General features: G+C 38.7%; 1 protein-coding gene across 8 annotated transcripts in view; it reads left to right on the forward strand.

Moving 5' to 3' along the window:
- Positions 1–22,792, forward strand: part of LOC127412391 (nuclear factor 1 B-type) — a 128,378-nt gene that overhangs the window by 53,543 nt on the left and 52,043 nt on the right. For all 8 annotated transcript variants that reach the window (XM_051648735.1, XM_051648725.1, XM_051648708.1 and 5 more), the window contains exons 3-4: positions 19,295–19,348; positions 21,378–21,446. In XM_051648735.1, the coding sequence (XP_051504695.1) occupies positions 19,295–19,348; positions 21,378–21,446 (123 nt within the window). The remainder of the gene's footprint in view (positions 1–19,294; positions 19,349–21,377; positions 21,447–22,792) is intronic.

The following is a 22,792-nucleotide window of genomic DNA, read 5'->3' on the forward strand; positions in this document are numbered from 1 at the left end:
AGGGAAATGTTGCTGCACCTCTGCCAACCTCCTGGGACTGCGGCCGAAGCCCTGCTGCCAGACGCCAGCCACTGGTGTCAGCAGCAAGTCTGACCTTACTACTTTGGAACATTTGGACAAAAGTGCCTCTCTCAGATAAAAAAATAGTCCCACACTCTAGTATTGAAAGTTGGGAGTGTGTGTTCATGTGAGCAGTTGCCAAGAGTGTGGATTACTGTATCGGATCCAGTGGTGACTCTTTGATATCCTCTCCAGTTCCCATGATGCAATGGCATGTCCAGCTCCAGTACAGATTAGGGATGTGCATGAATACTCGAGTATTCGTTTTGCAAAAAGTATTTGAAAAGTAAAAATACCATACGAATTTTGCAAAATTTTGCTTTGCTGGCCATATATACAGTGAGATGCATGTTAAATCCTGAACACACAAACTAAAACTCTTATAACAGAATGCACTGGGTGGAGCTGTTGAATGTGGACACAAGTTGATCACATTTGATGTGCAAACCGTTCTGTCAGTACATTTAGATGGACACCAAAAAGCGTTAATTGCGTCAATCTAAGTTATTAGCTGTTTCTTTTTCTTCGCTTTGCATGAGCTTAAATGCTTTCATTCTGTACTTTTTTGTTTTCATGCATTGTTTGTTTAAATGATAAAAAAAAAAAAAAGAAAAACACAAGACATAATATAAGCTTGTTTTGGATATAATTAGAAACTTGTTTGATCAAACTTGTGGTGATCAAACTTTATGACTAAAACAATTATTTTACAATGTCTCTTTCTCATGAATTACCTTCATTTAAATAATAGAATTTTCAAATATTCATTTTTTATGAGCTTAAATATTCGAATCCCAAATTATTGATGAATGCCCATCCCTAGTACAGATAACATTTTACAATCTCCTCAGGAAAGCTTCGCCAAGCACAAGGGGAGTATCACTTAAGCGTCACCCCTTTAATGTTATAAGCGAAAATATTTATTATGGAGGAAAACACATTTCTGGACTGTTGATGCTTACATTGGTTACAGTCTAGTTATATTTGCAAAAGCAATCCTAATTGGATTGACACAAATGGGCAGTGTTTTTCCCACACACTGTACAATTGGAGAGCAACGCGAGTTATAGAACTTAGCCGAGTGTCTAAAACATGTGGATTCATTCCCAGTTTTCTCCTAGATTTATTAGTGCACCCCCAGAGCATGCAAAATTTTTAGGTGAACATTTAGCAAAAAGCATCCAATGGCGAGTGAAGGAATTTTTTTTTTATTGTCATTTATACCGTGTTATTTTTTCTACTTGTGAGAGAAACATGTGTTGGTTGCTACTACTGTATAAAACAGTATGGTTCTGATAGGGAAACCGTTGCATTATAATTAGGGCAGGGAAATGTATCGCATTAATTTCTGCGAAAAATAGTTCACTGTTGAAACTGCGATTAATAAATAATAAAAAAAAAATTAGCGACTCAAAGCACTAATTATAATTAAATTGACACATTCAGCACTGGCCATGCCGATAAATATTCATGCAAGTTTCACTGTGAAACTAAATGAAAAGCCATGTTGATCAAACGTCTACACATTTATGGCAGCACCATACAGGGCAGAGAAAAAAGGGCAGTAAAAATGTAGCTGGGGTGTTTCCTTAGATGATGGAAAATTGCTGTGGGCAGTAATAATTAATGCACACAATGGTAGCAAACCTGGGCTGTAAAAAGTGCTTAAAAGTGTTCTGACCCTAAGCATTCTTCTCTAGGTGAAGCGACGGGTGTGCCTTTGAGCCCTGATCTCCCAACATGAAGCAGCGACTCAATGGAAACAATGTGTGTGTTGTCTAGAACAGTGGCAATGTGTTCGTGCGCTGGAGGTCTTCAGGGTCTTGCTAGATGGGTGGGGGCTCGGTGATGAAAAACTAGATCAGATCACACCATGCACAGTGAGAGAACAGGACTGTTTTCCTATATGCTTACTTTTCTTTCCCTGTTGAAAAGACCATCATTGCTGGTCATCAGCAATGTGTTTTGGATGCTGGTTCCCGGCATGGTATGCTGGTGTGCTGGTGATCCCACTAGGCATGTAATCTAGCTAAACCAGGGAGAAAAGCATGGCTATGGAATTCCACCAGCTAGACCAGCACAAAATTATTACTAATAAGCATAAACCAGCCTGACCTAAATTATGCTGGCCTAAGCTGGCCTTTTCAACACTGTTCCCTTTCTTTCTTTATTTTCCTTAAGCCCTACCTCTGAGAATCTTGTCCCTCAAAACTAGGGCCCTATGAAAGCTGTTCTATATTTTTCTAAATTCCATTTATTTTCCCCTCAAATTCAGTGATTTCCTTTTTTTTCCTGAATTCCATGTTGTTGTTTTTTTTGTCATTAACAATTTGTATTGATTCCATACACAAATTTAAATAAACAGCACATCAATACACAGAATCAACTTTTATCAATTATATGCACCCCCCCCCCAGCGTCTATGTGTCATCTCTTCAAAAGCCGCCACCCTGCCCAAGTTGGTGCACCACTCATGAAATGAGGGTGCACCAGCCGACTTCCATCCCCTAAGAATTACCTGCCTGCCGATCATCATGCTGGTAAGGTTTTTTTATATGACTGTTCATTATGTTAATACCCGCCCCATCACCCAAAATACAAAGTCTGGGGCAAAATAAAATCTGAGTGCTCAAGTCCTCACAGATCAAATTCTGAACCCTCGACCAAAACTCTTGAATCTTAGTACAGAACCAAAAAACATGGGCTTATGTACCCATCCTCCAACTGGCATCACCAGCAAGTAGGTGTGTAAAGCCAAGATATACAATCTAGAGGGAGTCCAATAAAAGCGATGCAGAATCTTAAGTTGAATGAGACACACCCTTGCATCCCTAGACACAGACATTTTTTTAAAATCCTACCCCATTCTCAATCTTCCAGTACTAAATTCAAGTCTCTCTCCCATAACTTCTTATGAGATGTTAAAACCCTGTCCCCTAGACTCTGGATTAGCCAGGAATAGTACGCTGAAGCTTCATGACCATTTCTAAAAGCAGCAAGCAACATCTCAAGAGTGTCTGCCACTTTAGGGGGCTGCGTACTACACCCAAAGGTGGTACATAGTAGATGGTGCAGTAAGTACCTGAAAAACTGGAATCCCAAACCGCTGTATGATATTTTCAAAGGATCAACACTCCATTTTCATACAGGTCACCCAGCGTAGTAACACCCTTCTCAATCCATTCTGTCTAGCAGAAAGGGGAATTGTTAATGCACAATTTAGGGTTCAACCAAATACTTGCGGCTAATACGAATACTACACTTCCGAATTGAACACGCAGGAAACTTTTGTCCACACTAAATGCATGTGGACATGCGAGTGGATGTGCCTTTACTTCTCTGGGTAGCTTGGTAGAAAGACTTTGCAATGGCAAGATAGGGGCAAGGTCTTCCTGTTCAATAAAGAGCCAGGGAGGGGCTCTCTCAGGTGGGGAGACCTAACCCACCTTTGTCAGTTGGCCTATGTAACTTACTGGAATGCAACCAAGGGCGTTTACCATTCCAAATAAAGGATTTAGCTATACTATCAAATTGTTTAAAATAAAAGAGGGGAACTTCAATGGGGAGAGACTGTAGTAGGTAGTTGAATTTTGGAATACAATTCATTTTTATAACATTAACCTTCCCAGTCATAGATAAATGTAGTGAAGCCCACCTGTCCACATCACTCGAAAACCTTTTTATTAAAGGGTCAAAATTAACTCTAAATAAATCACTCAAATTTGCTGGAAATAAAATGCCCAAATACTTAATGCCCTGCTTGGGCCACTGGAAGGTGCCCAGTTGAAAAGCCGTTACTGGGGAAATACGCTGTCAGAGCCAATGCTTCGGATTTAGACCAGTTCACTCTATATCCTGAGAACTTAGAAAATGTATTTCTGGATTCCGTCATTCTGTCCACGTTTTACGCATCATGGAAATCAAAGCACCCTACTCAAAATGCAAATAAGAATGTCCCACTGTCCCAATGTTTTTGCCTTCCTAAGCAGTGCTAAAGAATTGTCCGTTCACTTCCCACTTACGACACCCTTGAGCTATTGATCAGCATTGCAAATAAACTGAAAATGCCATACTGGACAATGGAATGGCAAGGTGGCAGGTTTGGCTGTTAAGAGAGTCCAAATTCCCCTACCAATAAGTCAAGTAGACAGTCACATAGAACAGAGGAAGTGGCAGAAAACAAAACAACAGGAGAAGAAAAAATGCCGGACGGGAAATTCCTGAGCTGGCTCTTGGAAAAGCTGACTGTTGGGACTGTGAGCTCCGTCCGCCACTTCATTCTTACGAAGGAGAGGCTACATCGGTCGGACAAAAGAGCTTTTATGAGATTAACATGTGAACTTGGCTTTTGAGGTCAAGTGAACAAAAACCGTGAACTAACATCTCAGGCCTCCCAACACTGCCTTTCGTGCCCTCCCACCTTTCTCTTTTCTTTCCCAGCTACCTGTCCCACTCTGTCCCTTAGAGCATGTTTGCTGCAAGGTTTGTTAAGAAATGCCACATTTGTAGGTGCAGGCAAATTAATAGCCCTCCTCTGAATTAGGCTGCATGACAGCTGGGCATTGTTCTTCGTATCATTTTAGTGCTTTGGCAACTTGCCCCAAAAATCTGAACCACACACAAAGACCTTTTGCATTCCAACCCCTAAAGCGAAGGAGGTTGGCCGTTGCCACACTGCGCAGGAATGCCTGCTGTAACTCTTATTCTAGACAACGTGTGGTTATAAAAAAAAGTGTGACACTGTTTGCACTTCTTGAAAGTCTTGCAACTTCTTCATAAGTTTCACTTTATCCTTATATTATATGTTTGCTTAGAAGAGAAAACATGATTTGCAACATTTTTGTGGAGCCATGGAAAAGAAATAGACAGCCTAATATTTATGCATTTCAATGCATTTTTCAACTTGTGATCTCTCAAATTGGATCAAATGACCTATGCAACATTCTTCCAATGACACATATGGGAAAGCGGCAGTTCACCAGAAGTAGGTGCAAGTCATATACTTAGGAGGGATTCACATGTTACAGAAGGATGAAGACCATGCTGTTTGCATAATACTATAGGTTTGTTATTAGAAGCATTCCAGCACCCCAGTCCTTAATGCCATGCTTTGTGTAAAATTGTTTATGGTTTTAGAACAACAGAATCTGAAATTCATTTAGCCGTTCCACCTCTAACCATTGCCCATATAAACTCAGCACCGGAGCCAAACCACATGTTACTGTCAAAGCCCAAGGCCACCCCAGAAAGCCAAAAGAACACATGGAGGATTTGCCTGCCTGAGTGTCTGCCAGGGATGAGGAATCCTGCCATGTGGATTATGGGATTGCGTCTCTTCATTCTGGAGGGCTAGCCTGGGGTTCATTGAGGCTGTTGTTGCGGCAAAGTACTCACTCAAGACCGGTCGATTGGCCGATCGCCTGCTTGCTGACCTTGCGGCGGTCATTTGCGCTCTCCAGAGTGAAGAGAGAGCCTCCTTTTATTATCCTGGTATTAATCATCAACCACTGGCTTTTTGACGCTCTTCACAGGAAAGACTTTGTCAGGGGAACACCATCCTGCCTCTTTATAGCCGTTCCACGCACATGTTGTTTCCCGAATGGAAACATTGTATACTTAGTGATCATTAAGCAATTTGAATATTAATGTGACTAATGTCTCAAGTATTAAAAGATGCTTAATGACAAAACTATCCTAGAAAAACTATGACAAACTGCAGTTTCAAGAATCAGAATCAAAGCACATGCTTATCATGTTCAACTAAAAAGAGAGAAGCCTAATTTTTTTGTGCATTAGGAAGTGGTGTATTTCTGAAATTTTACTATGATGAACGCTTTGGTCTATAGTTCAATGAAGAATTTATCGGAACAAAATAATAACATTATTAACTGGTTACCAGCATATAAAAATAATTTTCATTCATTAACAACTGAAAGGGACTTCTTTCCTGTTTTCGGTTTTCGTTCCTAGAACCGTTTTAAGTCCCTACCTGGTAGTGGTACAGCAGCTGTGGGCAGAATCACTCATGGCTAGAGTCTAACCTCAGTAACCCTGTTGGCTTCTTATGCTTACGTAGCTTAGCTTGGCAATGAGCTAAGCAAGATAAAGTCTTTAAGAGTCTTAACTGGTTATATTATTGTGCCTTAGGTCAACAGTGTCTCAAGACTTGATTCTGGACTTTGTGATGTTTAGACATGTTTTCATTAGAAAGTGTACCAGTTGGTATCTTGATGCTTCAGTCATAGAGGGTTCAGATACATGTCAACTTTTAATGATGCAGAGGTAACCACAGTTGACATACATTTGATAGAGGGCCGGAGGGTGTATATGATGAAGGTGGTCCAGGGGAAGGACTGTCAAGCTACTTAGATGTAAGTGCAAATCAATATCTGCTGCAAGGAGCTCTGCTCTCTGTGATCTTCTACTGATGGATTCAGGCATCACTCTCTAAAGACTATTCCAGTATATAAAAATGAAGCATACAAGGCCAAATGACATAAATGAGTTTTGGCGTTGAGCCTATTTTTTTTTTTTTCACGACTCTGGGTGCAGTACAACACTAAAATAATCAGGTGATCATTGAAAAAACACAAAAGCAAATCAAATTTATTGAAACCGAACCTATAGTACACTACAATTTATATGTCTGCATGCAAGTAAACTCAAGAAAATAACTAAATAAAGGAAAGAATTAATAAACTGCTGGACCTTTTGCCATTCTGTGTATGAACAGTATAGATAAAATTAACCAATCACAACCTAGTGTGCTGATAAAGATGAAGTGCACATGACTGCCCCCGTTGTCCATGAAGCAGCAATAACCTCAGCTTATGACCTTATTAAAGAACAAATGTGGCGTTGGATCCCATAGATAACTTTATTTTCTGCGCAGAGGCGCTGCTGTTTCTTGCGGAAGAGATGCCGCCAATGTGAACGTCCAACGCAACCGCCCTGCTCACGCCACGCTCACGGAGGATGTGTGAACCCTGTGTTATTCTCGTCACATGCTTCCTGAATTGTATCCCATAGCTTATGGACATCTTTGCTTGACACCAGAAGCTTGTTGCCCATTAATCAATGGACTATCAGACTAGACTAGGGACACAGGGACTCATAATTCAAGTGTTTTATGAAGGATAGACAGGGCAGAGAATGTCAAGAGCAGTTTACATGTAATATAGTGCTGTTGCACCGAGAGACACCTGCAGCATCTATTTTAGCCTAGGCTAAGATTTGTGCACTGAAATTAGTGGTGTCGAGACATCTGTTGGCTATGTTGGGAGTCAGTTTTTATGTTTGTAATGAGACAAAAGTGTGTGCCAGTGGAGCAGTCTAAATGAGTGCGTGCTTTGTTCCTTTGCCTGTTTCAGGCCGAGATCTTGCCTTAGATGTGGCATTATATGATCCAATAATTCCCTCAACATCCTAATTAGGTTGTGGGTGGGTGCGAGTGTGTCTGTGTGTGTATGGGTGCAAATCAGTGGCTGTCTGTTGCCTCTGGCCCAGCTGGAGTTAGGCCATACTTGGGTACTACCACTCTAAAGTGCTTGCACATTGCCCCGCCTTTTCATGATTGAGCTGACACCCCATTGGCCCTCATCACAAACAGAAGTTTGGCTGTCAGCTGAGGTTGGCAAAGTGATGACTTGCAGCTGAAGGAAACTGAGTTGCATAAGGGATGCTGGTCTGTGTGCTTTTCTGCATCCCAATTCGCATACCATTCATCCTAAATAGAATGCGAGATATTAATTAGTGTGTCCCAATTCGACTTTCAACTAAGTGAAGAAAAGTGGTGAGGATTGCTAGGCAGCACAGTATGCAACAAAGAGGTCTGTGGTATCAAGACACAGTTTTATGATGTTGTAGTATGTCCTAATACTGGTATACTCTATTGCTGTGCATCATATAAATGCATAGTGTAAGTATTTAAATTTGGATGCAGCACCATTCTTCTCTCAGGAACATAATAATTATTGGCTTAAGCCCAAGCCACAAATGTGTCCTCAACTGGTTCCCAGTTTATTATGAAAGAACCCACTTTTTAATGTTGTTTTGCCAAACCACAGAAACACCTGAGGTGGCATGCTGGTGTAAATCCTGAATAACCTGCTTTGGTTTCTGTTTGCTACAATATGCAAATATGTCACCTTCACCTCCACTGCTAGCATAAATCGAACCTTCCATCTAGATGCTGTAGAGTAATTGAGGACTCTTATTGCTCATATTGCTCTTCTAAAGCTGAATTTGCATCTCTTGTTATATTTTATTCATTTGGATATAGCTTAAAGGAGAGTAACTCTACATGGTTTGCAACAAAGATACACTTATTATGACATGCCCTGACAGTGGAAGCATAAAAAAGTGGTAAAACAGGATTTCTTCTCACACTGCAAGTGTGTAAATGTGCATACTATGATGTGCTTACAATGCTAATTTGTATTCTTCATCTCGAGCTTGTGGGAACGGTGCTCTAGTGAGCATGAAACAAACAGAATAAGCATTAAAACTAACAATATAGCTTTAAGTGGTTCATTTTTGTTCCAACAACAAACACTGAGGGTTAAGATCTGTACAATACACTAGATGTTAATTCATGCCAAGGCTTGTGCTGTGCAAAATGACACTCTCCCAGAAACAAAGGTATGTTCTGCACTCTTCCAACTAGGAAGAGATCATGATCTTATGCTGCCTACAGGTTATCTCAAGAAGTTCCCTCTTACGAACTCCAGAAGTCGTAATTACAATGTGATGTTGTTCAGAGTTATTTTTAGTCATAAAAATGGACACATTGGACACCTTAATTTGTTTTAACCTGCTGACAAAGATGGGAAGCTTTCTAGTGCCAGTGTAACAAAATGGAGAGCAAAGTTTTGCCGCTCAAGTCACTCACTCAAACCATCTAATGAATAGTATTTTCTGGCAAAATAAACACTATTTTTCATAAATGTCAGCATTCACAATTATTTCTTAATTTGGACTAATAACTTATTGTTTAATTGACACCACAACCTGGAAATTTAAGGCTTAAGGAATTTTTCTAGGTTCAATACAAGTTAAGCTCAATTGTCAGCATTTGTGGCATTATGTTGATTACCACATAAAATTATTTAGACAAAAATCAAGGTTACAATGAAGCATTTACAATGGAAGTTCATAAACATCAAAAACCACACTGTTTCAAAAGTAAAGCCAAAAGACATAAAGAGTATACGTCTTCAGAGGTTTACTGCCGTTACGTCGTCATGAAAACAAAGTTGTAATTTTGGATATGTATTTACACAGATGAGGTTAGTATGCAATTGTACACAATTTAATGTTTCCCCTTGTGGCTATACGTTTGAAAAAGTGTGTATTTTAACATTTATGGACTGACCCATTCACTTCCATTGGGAGTCCCTTACTGTAACCACGAGTCGGGACGAGTCAGAATAATTTTTTTGTGGCAATCAATCAACATTATGTCACAAATGCAGTCGATTGAGCTTAAATTGTATTGAACTCAGAACATTCCTTTAAAGAAAATGCCATTGGTAATTCCAAAATTGTGGTGGCGTTTTATGTGCGTTCCTCTCGTACTGTAAACGCTGTATGATCATTCTATTTCATCTTGATATATAGCTTAGTTTGAAGCTTTGCATGGACCTTCATTAGTGCCTACACACTTTCTCACACACACACACACACACACACACACCACTGCTACCGTTCATAAACATACTCCTCATAGCCACTGGCGTCCCGTCGTGTCATTCGCAACTACAACCCCACAGTCATTCTTTCTCTCTCTCTCTCTCTTTATTTCTTCTCCTTCAATTCTCAGTGCATTCCCCTCCCCATCTTTCCTCCTCTTAACTACTTGTGAAGAGTTAATGGACTGTTTTGGCTGAGCTCCAACCACTGAGTGTCACCTCATTAGTGTTTCTCCTGACAGAAGCTACGTAAAGCCGAATGTCATTGGTTCCCTTCCGCCCCCCTCCTCGTCCGTGGAACCCTCCATGAATGGGGAAATGTGCGTGCATAATTGAATCTATAGTTTCACTCTCGCCATCCCTCCCTCTCTCTTTCTTTTCACTCCTCCCCTTCCTCACGTCTGACAGCTACAAAAAGGTTTGGACATTTGCCACAGCTATGGATGGATCAAGGCGAAGGTGGCATCCCACGACTCCGCACACAGCCACACACTCATGCAAATGGACCGTTCACTCAGCCAATCAAACAACAATACAAGCAGAAGTGATACGCTGTCAGGGGGGATTTCAGAGAGGTTTGGTCGACACTTGTCAACTTATTGATGTGTGTTATGACGACTGAGATCCAAGGCCCCTTTAAAAAGAAATTGTGACAAAAGCGTTTCTATATAACCAGACTTTCTAAGGACAGACACCGCAGTTTTGAGTGAGTTTGATTTGATGGGCGCTCTATAGGCATCCTTTGTTAAACACACACACACACAACGGTGCTGTCACAGTGCTCAAGTCACTTTTAATGTGACGGATGAGCCACCCTGGGTTCAGTGCTGTGCTGACATGGGAACATGTGTACATCAGAGATCTCTGCATGATGCAGTGTGTGTCTCGACCATTGTGAACGCTTTACGCCTGTATGTCTTTATTAACGCAGTGCATAGCTGTGTGTTATTGTGAAGACGTGTGCCTGAAGTTGAATTCACACATGTGTGTGTGTGTGTGTGTGTGTGTGTATGGTGGCTTGAGTGACTTGTTTTCCCAGACACTTCTTTTCTCTCCACCTTTTTTGAATCCACAGAGGGCAGCCTGCAACACACACACACACACACACACACACACACACATAATTTCCCTTTTGTTTCATTCTTGTTCTCTCTCTCTCTCTCTCTTTCTCTCTCTCTCTTTCTCCAATCCACTGCTATTTAACATCCCTGTCCTGTCTCAACCATTGTTCTCTTACTCATTTCAACCCTCTCTCTCTTTTTCCCACCCCCTTTCTCTGTCTTTTTGCTCATTCTTTCATTCATCCCTGGAGACTGTGACTTAAGCCTCCCCTCTTCACGTCTGCAATCAAGTGCTTGAGCTCAGGCGGGAAATGGAGGCCAGTGTTTTATGTGAATGTGTTGCTGGGGAGAAACTTTTCTTTTTTTGGTGGGGGGTGGTGGGTTGGGGTGTCTGTCAATGAAAGTACTCACTCAAGCTTTGGTCCCATTTTCAGAACCTGTCTGTGTAAGTGTTATGGATAGATAGATTGCGTCTCAGAGAGGGTCAGTATTGAGTGTGTGCATAGTCTGATCTGTGACATGCAGACACTGCTTTTGAAAGGATACTTGATATGAGAAAAGTGGAATTGTAATCTAATCAGAGCCCTTAATAAAAACAGTCTTGTCCCAATTACAGAGCCCAAGATTCTGCAATACAGAAAATCCTCTTAAAGACACACACCAGATCAACCATCACGCAATCATGTTCAGGCACTCAGGCATGTGCATGTGTGTACACTTTTTCTTCTCACATAAGATTTACCACCAGGGTTGGGGAGTAACGGAATACATGTAACTGGATTACGTATTTAAAATAGAAAATATAAGTAACTGTACTCCACTACAGTTAAAATTTAAATCATTGGTAATTAGAATACAGTTACATTCAAAAAGTATTTTGATTACTGAACAGATTACTTTGCATTTTATTGTCATTTGTTTCATTTAATATTGAGTACTTTCAGATGGAAAACATTTATACATATAAATGATGCGATCCAAAGTGCATTTGAACAGCGGTGAAACACTTTCTTATGATGTGTTACATTCATACGAGCAGACAGAGAAGTCAGTTTGAAGTAAGTTTGGAGCAGAAGAAATAGAAATAAACCTTGTGTAAATTATCAGCTTTACACTAAGCAAAAATGCTATTTCTAGCCATTTTACATGCACGTTACCAGGCACGATCATATTTTTTTGAAGAAAATTCACGTTGGATCATAATTTCTTTTTTCTAGTAAGACTTTGATATTAGGGCAAAAATCATATTCTTGATAATAATTTTTGTATTGTTTTCCAGTAAAAATATCTAAAAATCCTTAATACAAGATCAGTTTAATTTATCTTGTTTTAGAAACAACACTGCATAAGATATTTAGCTTTTTCAGAGAATGTATTTTTAACATGTGTATTTTGTCTTACTGTACAGGCAGAGTTTTTATAGTCAGAACAAGTGAAAAATATCTACCAGTGCTGAAGAAGTAATCCAGAGTATTTAGAATACGTTACTGACCTTGAGTAATCTAACGGAATACTTTACAAATTACATTTTACAGCATGTTTTCTGTAATCTGTAGTGGAATACATTTCAAAAGTAACCCTCCCAACCCTGTTTACCAGTATATATGATTATACTGTAATACGCTAAGGAATAATTTTAAGGAATTTTCCAGGTTAAACATGATGTAAGATCTTTAACAACATCTGTAGCATACTATTAATTACCACAGAAATTATTTGAATCCATCCCCTTAGTTTGTAAAAATAATTAAAAATACTCAAAACATTTACAGAAATGCATTTACAGTGCAATAAAAGTTGTTTAATCCTGAATATTCCTTTAACAATACCATAGGGCCTACTTTTAATACAAGTACATAAAAAAATAAAAATAAATGGACATTAAATATTGATTTGGTTTTAAATGATTGTATTATGTGAAGAAATCGGCTGTGGAGTGATATGAGAGACATGAAACTAGCACAGCTTTGTAGGACATTGGTTGCTTGGGAATAGGAGTGGGTGATACAAGCAGAAATGTATATTGCAATATTTTTGATTTTTCTGGTTTATAACGATATATATCACAAACAGTATTGGGTAAATTACTCGACGAGTAATCCACTACAAATGACTAATTACTTTTCTAAAATGTAAATAGATTACTTTACTGATTAATTCATCTAAAAAGTAATCACATTACTCATTATTTTACTTTTAAGTTACTTTCTAAATCATTTTGCCTAGAAAAGTATTTGTTTTTCCGCTCAAATTCAAAATGTCTATATTTCCGCGTCATTCATTGTCGCACACCATTTAGCTGTCACAGAAATGCTAACAGATGTAAATATGAATTCATATTTTAAATGTATTATACATATTGCTTTAGCGCAAGTAGTGTACTAAAAAGTAATTAATTTCTTGAAAGTAACTGTAATTTGTTTACAAGTATTTAAAATATGTCTTACATTACTAAAAGGTAATTAAAGGACATATACATCTTTATAGAGAAGGGATTCAAAACGCCTGAAAAAATAATGAAAGTTTGTTTTTTACTTAAAATTATGTCCTAAGTAATGGAAGACCTTTCACACATTTGAACATTTGAACAGTCATGCACAATGCAATGAAAGAACTTTATCAGTAAAGAAGTAATTATTCAAAATATTATTTTATCTCTTTTACCTCTGCATCGTTTTCCAATCCAAGCAAAAAATTTGACGACTTTATTTGAACTTGGATTCTGAAGCTCTGCGTGGGCTTTATATGTGGCTGTGAGCGAGGGAAGATGCTCTCAACTAAGTGAACGTGAGGAAAGGCACATTAACATGCAAAAATAGCGCAAAAGTAATAAATGACAGATAAAAATTGACCATGACAGATATTTTACAACTTAGATCCATCATTATTTGTAGTGCAACCTCTTACTGAAACGAGCATTCTGTACCATGCGGTGGCGTTTTGCATGACTGGGATATAGAAGATACTCAAAAATTGGTACCGGTTAACACATTTCTACACATTCTCTCTATCTCTCTCTGTCTCTAGAGCTGGCAGGCTGCTGTCCTCACTATATCTGTGTTTTGGTTACAGCTAACTTTGATAAACAGCTGTGTGTTTTATCAGCAATTGCCACAGGGGGGAAGGGAAAGAAAAGAACTTGAGAAAAGAAAATGAAGAGATGTGGAAAGTGAAATGGGCAGAGAAAAAAGGAAAGGAGATATACATAAAAAAGGTTGATGTAAAGATATAAATACTGCGAAAGGGAAAGGAAGAGAAAAAGCTGATAGATGTGGAAGTATAAATAGAGATGGAAAAGGAAAGATAGAGTGTGGATTGCGTGATAGAGGGAAAGATAAACAAAGATTTGCCTCTGTGCATTTTTGGGTGTGTGTGCTGGTGTCATAATCACACTATGAGGTCACGAGCTCATTAGAGAGCCGGCCAATGAGCAGCACACACACACACACTCAGTCGCTGGGTGTCACTCAGCCACAGACAATATGTACATGATTGTACTGTTCAAAACATTTCGGCCATGGCAGCCCGTAATTAGGAGATATTTCTGCCCATATCTCTCTCTCTCTCTCTCTCTCTCTCTCTCTCTTTCCCTCTTTCTCTCTACGTCCTGTGCTCTCTCTCTCCCTCCCTCTGCTTTCTTTGGGTGCTTGGTTCAGGATAGAGTGAAAAAAGAAGAGAGAGAGAGAACTTGGCTCGGGCCTGGTTTATTTGGCAAGCAGAACAGTACATGTGTGCAGCTTTCTAAAATGGCTGCCAGACGCCTCCTCCTGAAATGTCGACGGTATGCATGCGGCGGGTCGTTTTTGTGTGTGCGTTTGCATGTGTGGGGTGGGCCGGGGGTGTGATACTGTGAAATAAAGTTACTGAAGTATGTGATAGCTCTCAACCAAGCACAAAACAAAGAGAAGAGTCTGGTTGGGTTTCATGGGGACGGAGCCAAGAGAAGGTGTGTGCAAGCTTGCATATTGGGGTTCATAGATCCAAAATGTGGGTTTTGGTAGGTATTCTTCCTCCAAAACAACACTGCATTACCTTGCAGGTGGAAGAAGTGCAGATGGCGTAATTGTGACAGTCATATTGATAGGATCTAGCAGATAGGGTGGCACAAGGATACATTACCACTCATATTTATGAAGCTCAAGTGTGCTCATCCAGAAATGAGCTCATCTTACTCTTATTCATTTGGATATGATCCTAGATCAAGTGTCTTCATATTAGACTTTTTAGTTGTTAACATAAGCAAGGATAACCCTAAGTATTAAACTTTGGTGTGTAACTCGTCCTGAACTGTTTGTACTACAGACATGAAAGATACCTAAAATTGTTCAGCCTGTTGAGAAAAAGTATGCTTTTACTGATTGGTCTTACGATATTCACCCGGCGGACCATAAAACAGACAAAAAAGTCCCATTGGCTTGAAGGATTAAATGATGGACCCAAGACATCATACAGACTTGGCGGTGGGCCAGTTAGTAACCATCTAGCAACCACCCAGAACAGCCTAACAATTAGAGGTCAACCAATATTGGATGTTGCCGATACGATAACTAAGGTGATGGAAGAATGCCGCCCACAGGGGTAGAAAAATACTATCAGTGAACTATCGAATATCAAACTATTTTGCAGAAAGCCGATAGTTCCAAACGCAACTATCTGTACCGATAAATCGGCAAAACCGATAAATTGGTTGACCTGTACTAGCAATGCCTGAGCTACCACCCAGAAAACCCTAGGACTCATTGAGCAAACACAACTCAAATTTCTTCAAACAATTTTATAAAAATCTAGTTACACCTTATTCTCTTCTGTGTTCACTCTCTTTATCAGTTACTGTACACTGAAATTAGATGTTCATTTTACACACCTCGGCCTGCCCTCTCTCTTCCTCTTTCCCTCCTTGGACAATTTGTTTGTTTAAACAAGTGGCAGGACTGTTGGGTGCCAAGGGTTGTTGTTCTTGGAGAAGCTCAGAGTGTTTCTGGGAGCTCTCTCTCTCTCTCTCTCACACACACACACACACACACTCTCTCTCTCTCAATACAGCCCTGGCCAAACTGTTTAAATTTGTGGCTTATAAATGTTTATTTTCAAAGCGAACAATTGGTCACTTATCCAGATGCTTTACCATATGTAAAACACACAACCATACACACACACACACACACACACACACACACACACACACACACACACACACACACACACACACACACGCACACACACACACACACAGTTACATGTATATGTATATGTTGTCTGTCATATTTAACTTTAAAGTGTTGAGTGTATGTTCGTAATAATAGAAGAATTGGCACTTGTAACTATGGTTCTGCAAAACTTAAACAACATTTAGCAGTTTTTCAATTTATATTACAAAAATATTGAATATCCTGCTGAAATGAGGCATAGCTAGTATGTATCCATCTATTCTGTAGTATGTGACTGGTGATTTTGATGTTGCACATACAGTCATGTTGAGTGTATCTTGATTAGTGGTGTTTTATGTAGTCTGTGCCAGCTGTTCCATTGTTGTGCCCTGTGTTTAATCACTCAACATCTTTGCTAGATTGTAGCTATTGATCCAAACTATTCCTACTATTCTAACCTTATTTTGATTTCTTTTTTTTCCTCTCCTGGGGCAGCGGGCATGGTAGGAGATGTGTTTAACCAGACCAGGATGACTTAGAACTTGCATGTGAATTGGTGGGGGGAGGGTGGTTGGCATAGGAACGGGCACTGTCACAATGCCAACCTGCCCGCATCCAATCAAAGGCTCAGCTGTTGGCTTAGGGTCCAATAGGCTTTCCTGATTCAAACACCACTTAAGATGTTGTTTATTGTGGTGGGAAGAAAATTATCATAGCTTAATGCAAAAATAACTTTAAGATTCCTCACAAATGCACCGGACACACCACAAGTGGAAATTTTCTAAGTGTAGTCTCTTTCTTCCCCTCTCACTCTCTCTAACCTTTTTTCATCTTAATGTATGCCGTTCCCTCCCTATATTTGTCATTGTCGAGCTGGAGCCAAGAATATTCAGTTTTTGCTGCTCTGTTTAATGGTCTTTTTTTAAATTTATCTCTATCTTTTACTCTCCCCCTCTAACTTTTACTTCTGAGATGGAGCTCATGGAGGAACAAGAGTGATGTCCCAGCTCATTTTCTCTCCTTCATTTTGTTCTTACTATTAGTGAGAGACCGATAAATGGGCTGATGATCCAACAGTCTACTTCACTGATTAATAGAAGGAGTGTTAACTTTCCCTTGTTAGTTGTAAAATGTACCGATAGCCTTGCCAATGGTTAATAAACTATTTTTGTTTTCAAGATTTTGGAGTGAACTTTGAGTAAATATTAGGTAAAATAGGTGTTCATTTCAGCAATTTAAAAAAAAGAAAGAAAAAGAAATCAAGTCTTATTTTGCTATGTACAGTGGTCTTCTGTACAGAACCAAGGCGCAGTAACTATGCAAGCAGGGAAACTGAGAAAAATGGCTTCAAAATTTTTTGATTGTTCAGCCAAATATGGATTATAAAATGGTCTGTGTTTTTTCAGAATCTGAGCATAGTTTAGCCAAACCTGTCTGCCACTGGACAGATCATAGTCTAAGAGATGCGATTCCACTCTTAACTCAATTTTAAACTAAATTTGTAGTTTCTGCATTTTTTCTTATGCAGGACAATATATATCGGTATTACATCAACCGTCAGCCACCATGCTCTTTTGATACTGGTATCAACATTGGCCATTGAAAAATCCACTACTTTCCATATTGTAGAGACCATATCCTCACCCTCCTTCACACAGGTGACTCTTAAAGCATGTGTTGCCATTCACTCAAAAAATAGCTCTTTGGATAAACTTGATTCAATTGTGGACAGTGGTTCTATGTGTTTGAAATTACTTCTCTTAACTTAAAATTGCTATATAATCTCAACACTTTGTGTAGAAACAACCTAGTTGAATTGGGTAAACCAAAAAAAATTTGATGTTTCAATGTATCTAAAATAAATCCCTTCTATTTTTTTATGTACTTACTAGTGAAAGTGAATGTTAGCATGGTAAATACATGCTGGTTGGAAGCGTTACAGAGTGTAGTTTAGTGCCTGTGCTACAGTATGGCTAGCACAGCAATTTCTTAACAAAGTGAGCAATAAGCTTCCTGTGTGACATCTACCTGTCCTCATTGTAAGCTCAAGCTACACTCTTCACCATAATGGTAACCCTCAAAACTCCAACATAACAGAAACTCTTCGTAATCTCAACATAACAAAACATTAAACACTAACAAGTATCCCCCCTTTATGTACATCTTGCACAAAAACACATATCTATTCCCATGCAAAACATGCTGGGAAATGGAAATCTCCTGCCCAGTTTAATCAATGCTAGAGTACATTAACACCACAAAAAGTATTCATGTAGTCACAACTCAAATGGATTAAGTAAACTTCCATTTAAAATATTTAAATGGATAGAATGTATGGTATGGTATGTTCTAGAATCGTGTTGCTTTAGTTCATTTTAATTAAGTAAATGAACAAGCAGCAAAAATCATTTTTTTGAGTGTTGGTATGTTTACTTGTGAGTTGGGCAGTTGAGATTGATGAAGTGGCTCCCAAGATCACACCACAATTTGGTGATTTTGCTTATGAACATAGCTCAGTTGTGATCTTGGAAATAGCAGATCATTAAAAGAGTTTATGAAAGAATGAGATGAATGAGTGACATTGTGTATCATTAGCACTGTATAATGTCGGGATCGTCCTCCCAAAGGTACTGTAACATCATTAATCAGCTTGAACATTAAAGCACACATCAACGATAGGCAGAACTCTTCTAATTTTTTTTCCATCTTTTCCTCCCCCACTCTTATACTATGCTGTATGACTTCGAGGTGGGCCAAGTGTGTCTCCTTGTGGTTGGTCAAAAACTCCATTTTACTTTTGTGGGACACGTTTCAGCCTTGCCTATGCCTGTTCTTACATCTTCCTGCTCTCCCTCCCTTCTCCTACTCTCGTTCCCCCTCACTGAAAGAAAAAATCATGTTTCTACACACATCTGGCCTGTCCCGTCAGGACCGAGTAACTGTAGTTTCCTTTTCTGGAAAGAACGATGGGGCAACAATGACAATAACTGCTGTCTTTTACAGGGAGGCGCACCATTTTTTTCACTCTTCGAAACACAACTTAAATAGTTTTCCTGCGCTTAAATATATGTTTTTAGTGTTTTAAATTTCTCACAATTCTGCATCAATGGAGAAAGACATGTTTTTATATAGTGTCTGTGTTTCAATACTGAATTTGTCTAATTTCCTTATGTCCAAGAAAACAACAAAAATCTGTAAGCCTTTAGAGCTAAACAAACATGGGAAAGCACTGGCATAGGATGATAAATTACAGTGAGGTGCACTACTGTCATATGTAGAGCTGCTGATCACACTGGGGTTTTGTGTTCTAATCTGCTGCCTTTATTTGTGTTTACAGACTCGCAGCAGTCAGGAAGTCCCAGCAACAATGAGCCTGGCAAGAACCCTCCAGGTATGTTAATGTGCACTTACACAAATGTGCTGATGGACATCAATGCATTTGCACATACAATCTCACCCACATCTATAATTAGAGCTTTTACATAATTGTAGCCACGATGCTGGTGTACCGAAAATAACATCACTCTACGAAACAATTAAAGCCCGATACAGATAAAACAACGACATCCAAGTCAAATTCCAAGTCAATTTTTAAATTGTGATTTCAAGGCTTGGAAAAGGTGTGGAAATGAAAAAACAAAATCTTACAAATGTCATGCAAATTTTCTACAGTCAGTATGAATTGTGCTAGATATGCTCTGCTCTAAACTATTCAATTGGCTAGAAATTCCTCTTTGTGATTACAATCTCTGTAAGAGGATTTTTAGAAATCCTTATCCATTAATCACTGGTAAATGCATGCAAATTTATTTTGCCGATACCAATAACTAAGGTGGTGGAAAAGACAGATAAACGATTAATCGGCCAATAGTTTTTAAAATCAATTCATAGAATGTTGCAACATTTATTTAGTCAGCACAGACATAGAGGCCAGAGTACAAAATGAATACAATTCCAGATGTAGTTTATTTTTCAACCAATAATATTCAGAAAAAAAGAAGATTGGGTACATAAAAATGGGACTTTAAACACTAAACAAGCCTGAAATACACACTGGGGACTCTTACTTTGAAATGACGAAGACTTGGCTCTGTTACGATGCTCTATTTTTAATGTTTACCAAATTAAGCTTTTTATATCCTATATATTATTATTATTCACAATATATCATAGATATGTAAAAACGTCAAAGTAAATTTTTTTCTTTGCATGCCCTCGCTTAAATTTGAAAAAAACGTAATTATCAAATGAAAAAAAAAATTGATTGGCAACTGTCAGAATAGATTTTTGCCGATAACCGATAGTTCCAAAAGACAGCTATCAGCACAGATTAATTGGTAAAACCGATATATCGGTCTACCTCTAATAATGACTACTGTTCAGTCTGTACCACACAAACCAGACCAGGTCACAAGACTCAACAAGTATATTTTAATTTGATCATTTAGAAACTGCCTCACAGCTGTACATTCTTTTATATTGCACGCTGACAAAAAAAAAAAAAAAAAAAATCTTGTACCCTCTACAAGTGTGCTTTTTTAAAGAAATATACTGAAACAGGCTTATTTGGGCAGAATGTTGATTTTGACCATAATTATACTCCATGTTTTGCAAAAATTTGAGTCAAGTGGAAAGCCAATCATGTCATGTCTGCGATTTTACAAGAAAAACAAAAATGGCCATTTATATGAAACAAGCAATGTCATGACATCACCAGCCCTGTCAAATCTTAGTATGCGCTTTCACCAAGAGTGACTTTGCTTATGGCATATGTATAACAATGTATATTAGTCATGTTTGTTCCCCTGGACTCACCTGTGTTTTCTTTTCCTCTTTAATTTATTCTCTTTTTTTCCTACACAATTGCTGCTACATAATGTGTGAAGAATGAAAATAATGGAGAGTGCAATTAGTTCTTTACCTTGAGCAGGTTGTGCGTTTTTTCCCTGCCTAGTAAAATAAAGCTCTCAAGCCACGATTCAGTCCCATCTAGCGCTGCTACCATGGAAATCCTGGCAAATCGCTGCACTTCCTGTTGGGCTTTGCAGTGCATTGTGGGACAGATTTGAATGTCCTGGCATGCTCTGTGAGGTTGACCCTGTAGAGATGGACTTTTTTTGGCTTGGTTCTTTTTTGTATTAAGCTAAGCATGGTTGGCTTTCATTGTCAGAAAAAAAAAAAGTCTCTGAATTGAATCCATTTAGTTATATTACATCAGTTTCATCAGATACCTGAAAGTTAACACTGGATGATGAGGAAAAGATGAGAAAAGATGATTTTCTTACTGTTTATTGATATGAAAACAAAACAAATAGATTTTCATGCAGATGTCCACCTACCAAATATGCAGCATTTGCAATGTTCTCACATGTATTTAAGTAAGAATATGTCACTGATGAATATGCTTTTGTCTCCCACAGTTTACTTAGAAGACAGCTTTGTTAAATCAGGGGTCTTCAGTGTTTCAGAGCTGGTGAGAGTTTCCAGAAGTAAGTCTCTACACTATACCCATTCACACACTTTTTTCTGTTATGGTGGGGATTTTCCAATTCCTCTATATTGAGCTAATGATATTTTCTTTCCCCTGTCCATAAACCTAACCTTTCTGCAGGTTTTTTATTAAAACATTATGTAGTGTGTTTATTAAGCTGTTTTGGCTGGTCCCCACAAAATAGGAAAAATCTGATCTAAATGTCGACATACCTAAGACTTTAGATAAAACTAATTAAAATTACATTATAATTTAAATTTGTATGATTTGTAGAAAAATATAAATACATATTTTGTCCTCCATTATTATTATTATTATTATTATTATTATTATTATTATATCTAATTTAAGACATTCCCGGAAGTCCCCAAAGGGAGATTTCATCAGATTAGCTACACTTTGGGGACAAAATTGTCCCCAGAAGTGAGATAAAGTAAACACACACACAGCAACCAGCTTTATTCCAAGGCATTCCTGATTTAGCAAGGGAGGGACTTGCCCAGAACATGTGTGGAAAATCCGGTCTGGTGGGTCTTATGTGTATGTGTGTGTATGCGGTATTAATGCGAAAGCATGCAGTAGTTTATGTGTAGACATGCCTGCCTTCATCAAAGACGATGACAGATGTTCCAAAATGAATCTCTCTCTGATGGCTGAGGACAATGATGCCCTCAGGCAAGATCTGTACAAATTGCCGATGGGGTTGTCATGGCCTGACACACACACACACACACACACACACACACACACAAAAACATGCTCGTATTCACCCTAAGGGTGTATGATGCACTCAGTGACATTGTAACTGATCCATGTCACACCTACATGTAACAGAACGCTCATGATCTGCCCCACGTACACACACATACAGTGCACACACTGCCATTATTGTGTCCTCTTTGGATCGGCTTATCTTTGGAAAGGTGTTGATCTCTTAGAGTTGTTCAACCACATAAAAAAACAGTATAGCCACACAACTTAAGTAAAGAAAACTCCATAAAGCACACAAAACAACACATTCTAAACTTTCTGAGGATTTACTACACACTTCAGGTCTTAAATGTAAAATGGAATGGTCATTCTTTACTGCTCTGATGTAGTTCAAATGAGGTTACAAAGAGAACAGTGCATTGTTGCGAGTGTACATATAAATGTACTGGAACAAACATCATACCTACAACTGTAGGTAGGTCTTGGGATCATTGCCAGCAGAGACTGACAGTGTGTTCACATGTGATTTCTTCAGCTCAGACCCCTTAGGGCGTGAAACTTGAAATTTTAAGTCCCCTATGAAATTGTGTTCCCTCATAATAGTTTGTTCCTTCACAATAAGTTTTGTGTTCC

This window comes from Myxocyprinus asiaticus, chromosome 2, assembly GCF_019703515.2.
Source record: "Myxocyprinus asiaticus isolate MX2 ecotype Aquarium Trade chromosome 2, UBuf_Myxa_2, whole genome shotgun sequence".
Classification (NCBI taxonomy): Eukaryota; Metazoa; Chordata; class Actinopteri; order Cypriniformes; family Catostomidae; genus Myxocyprinus; species Myxocyprinus asiaticus.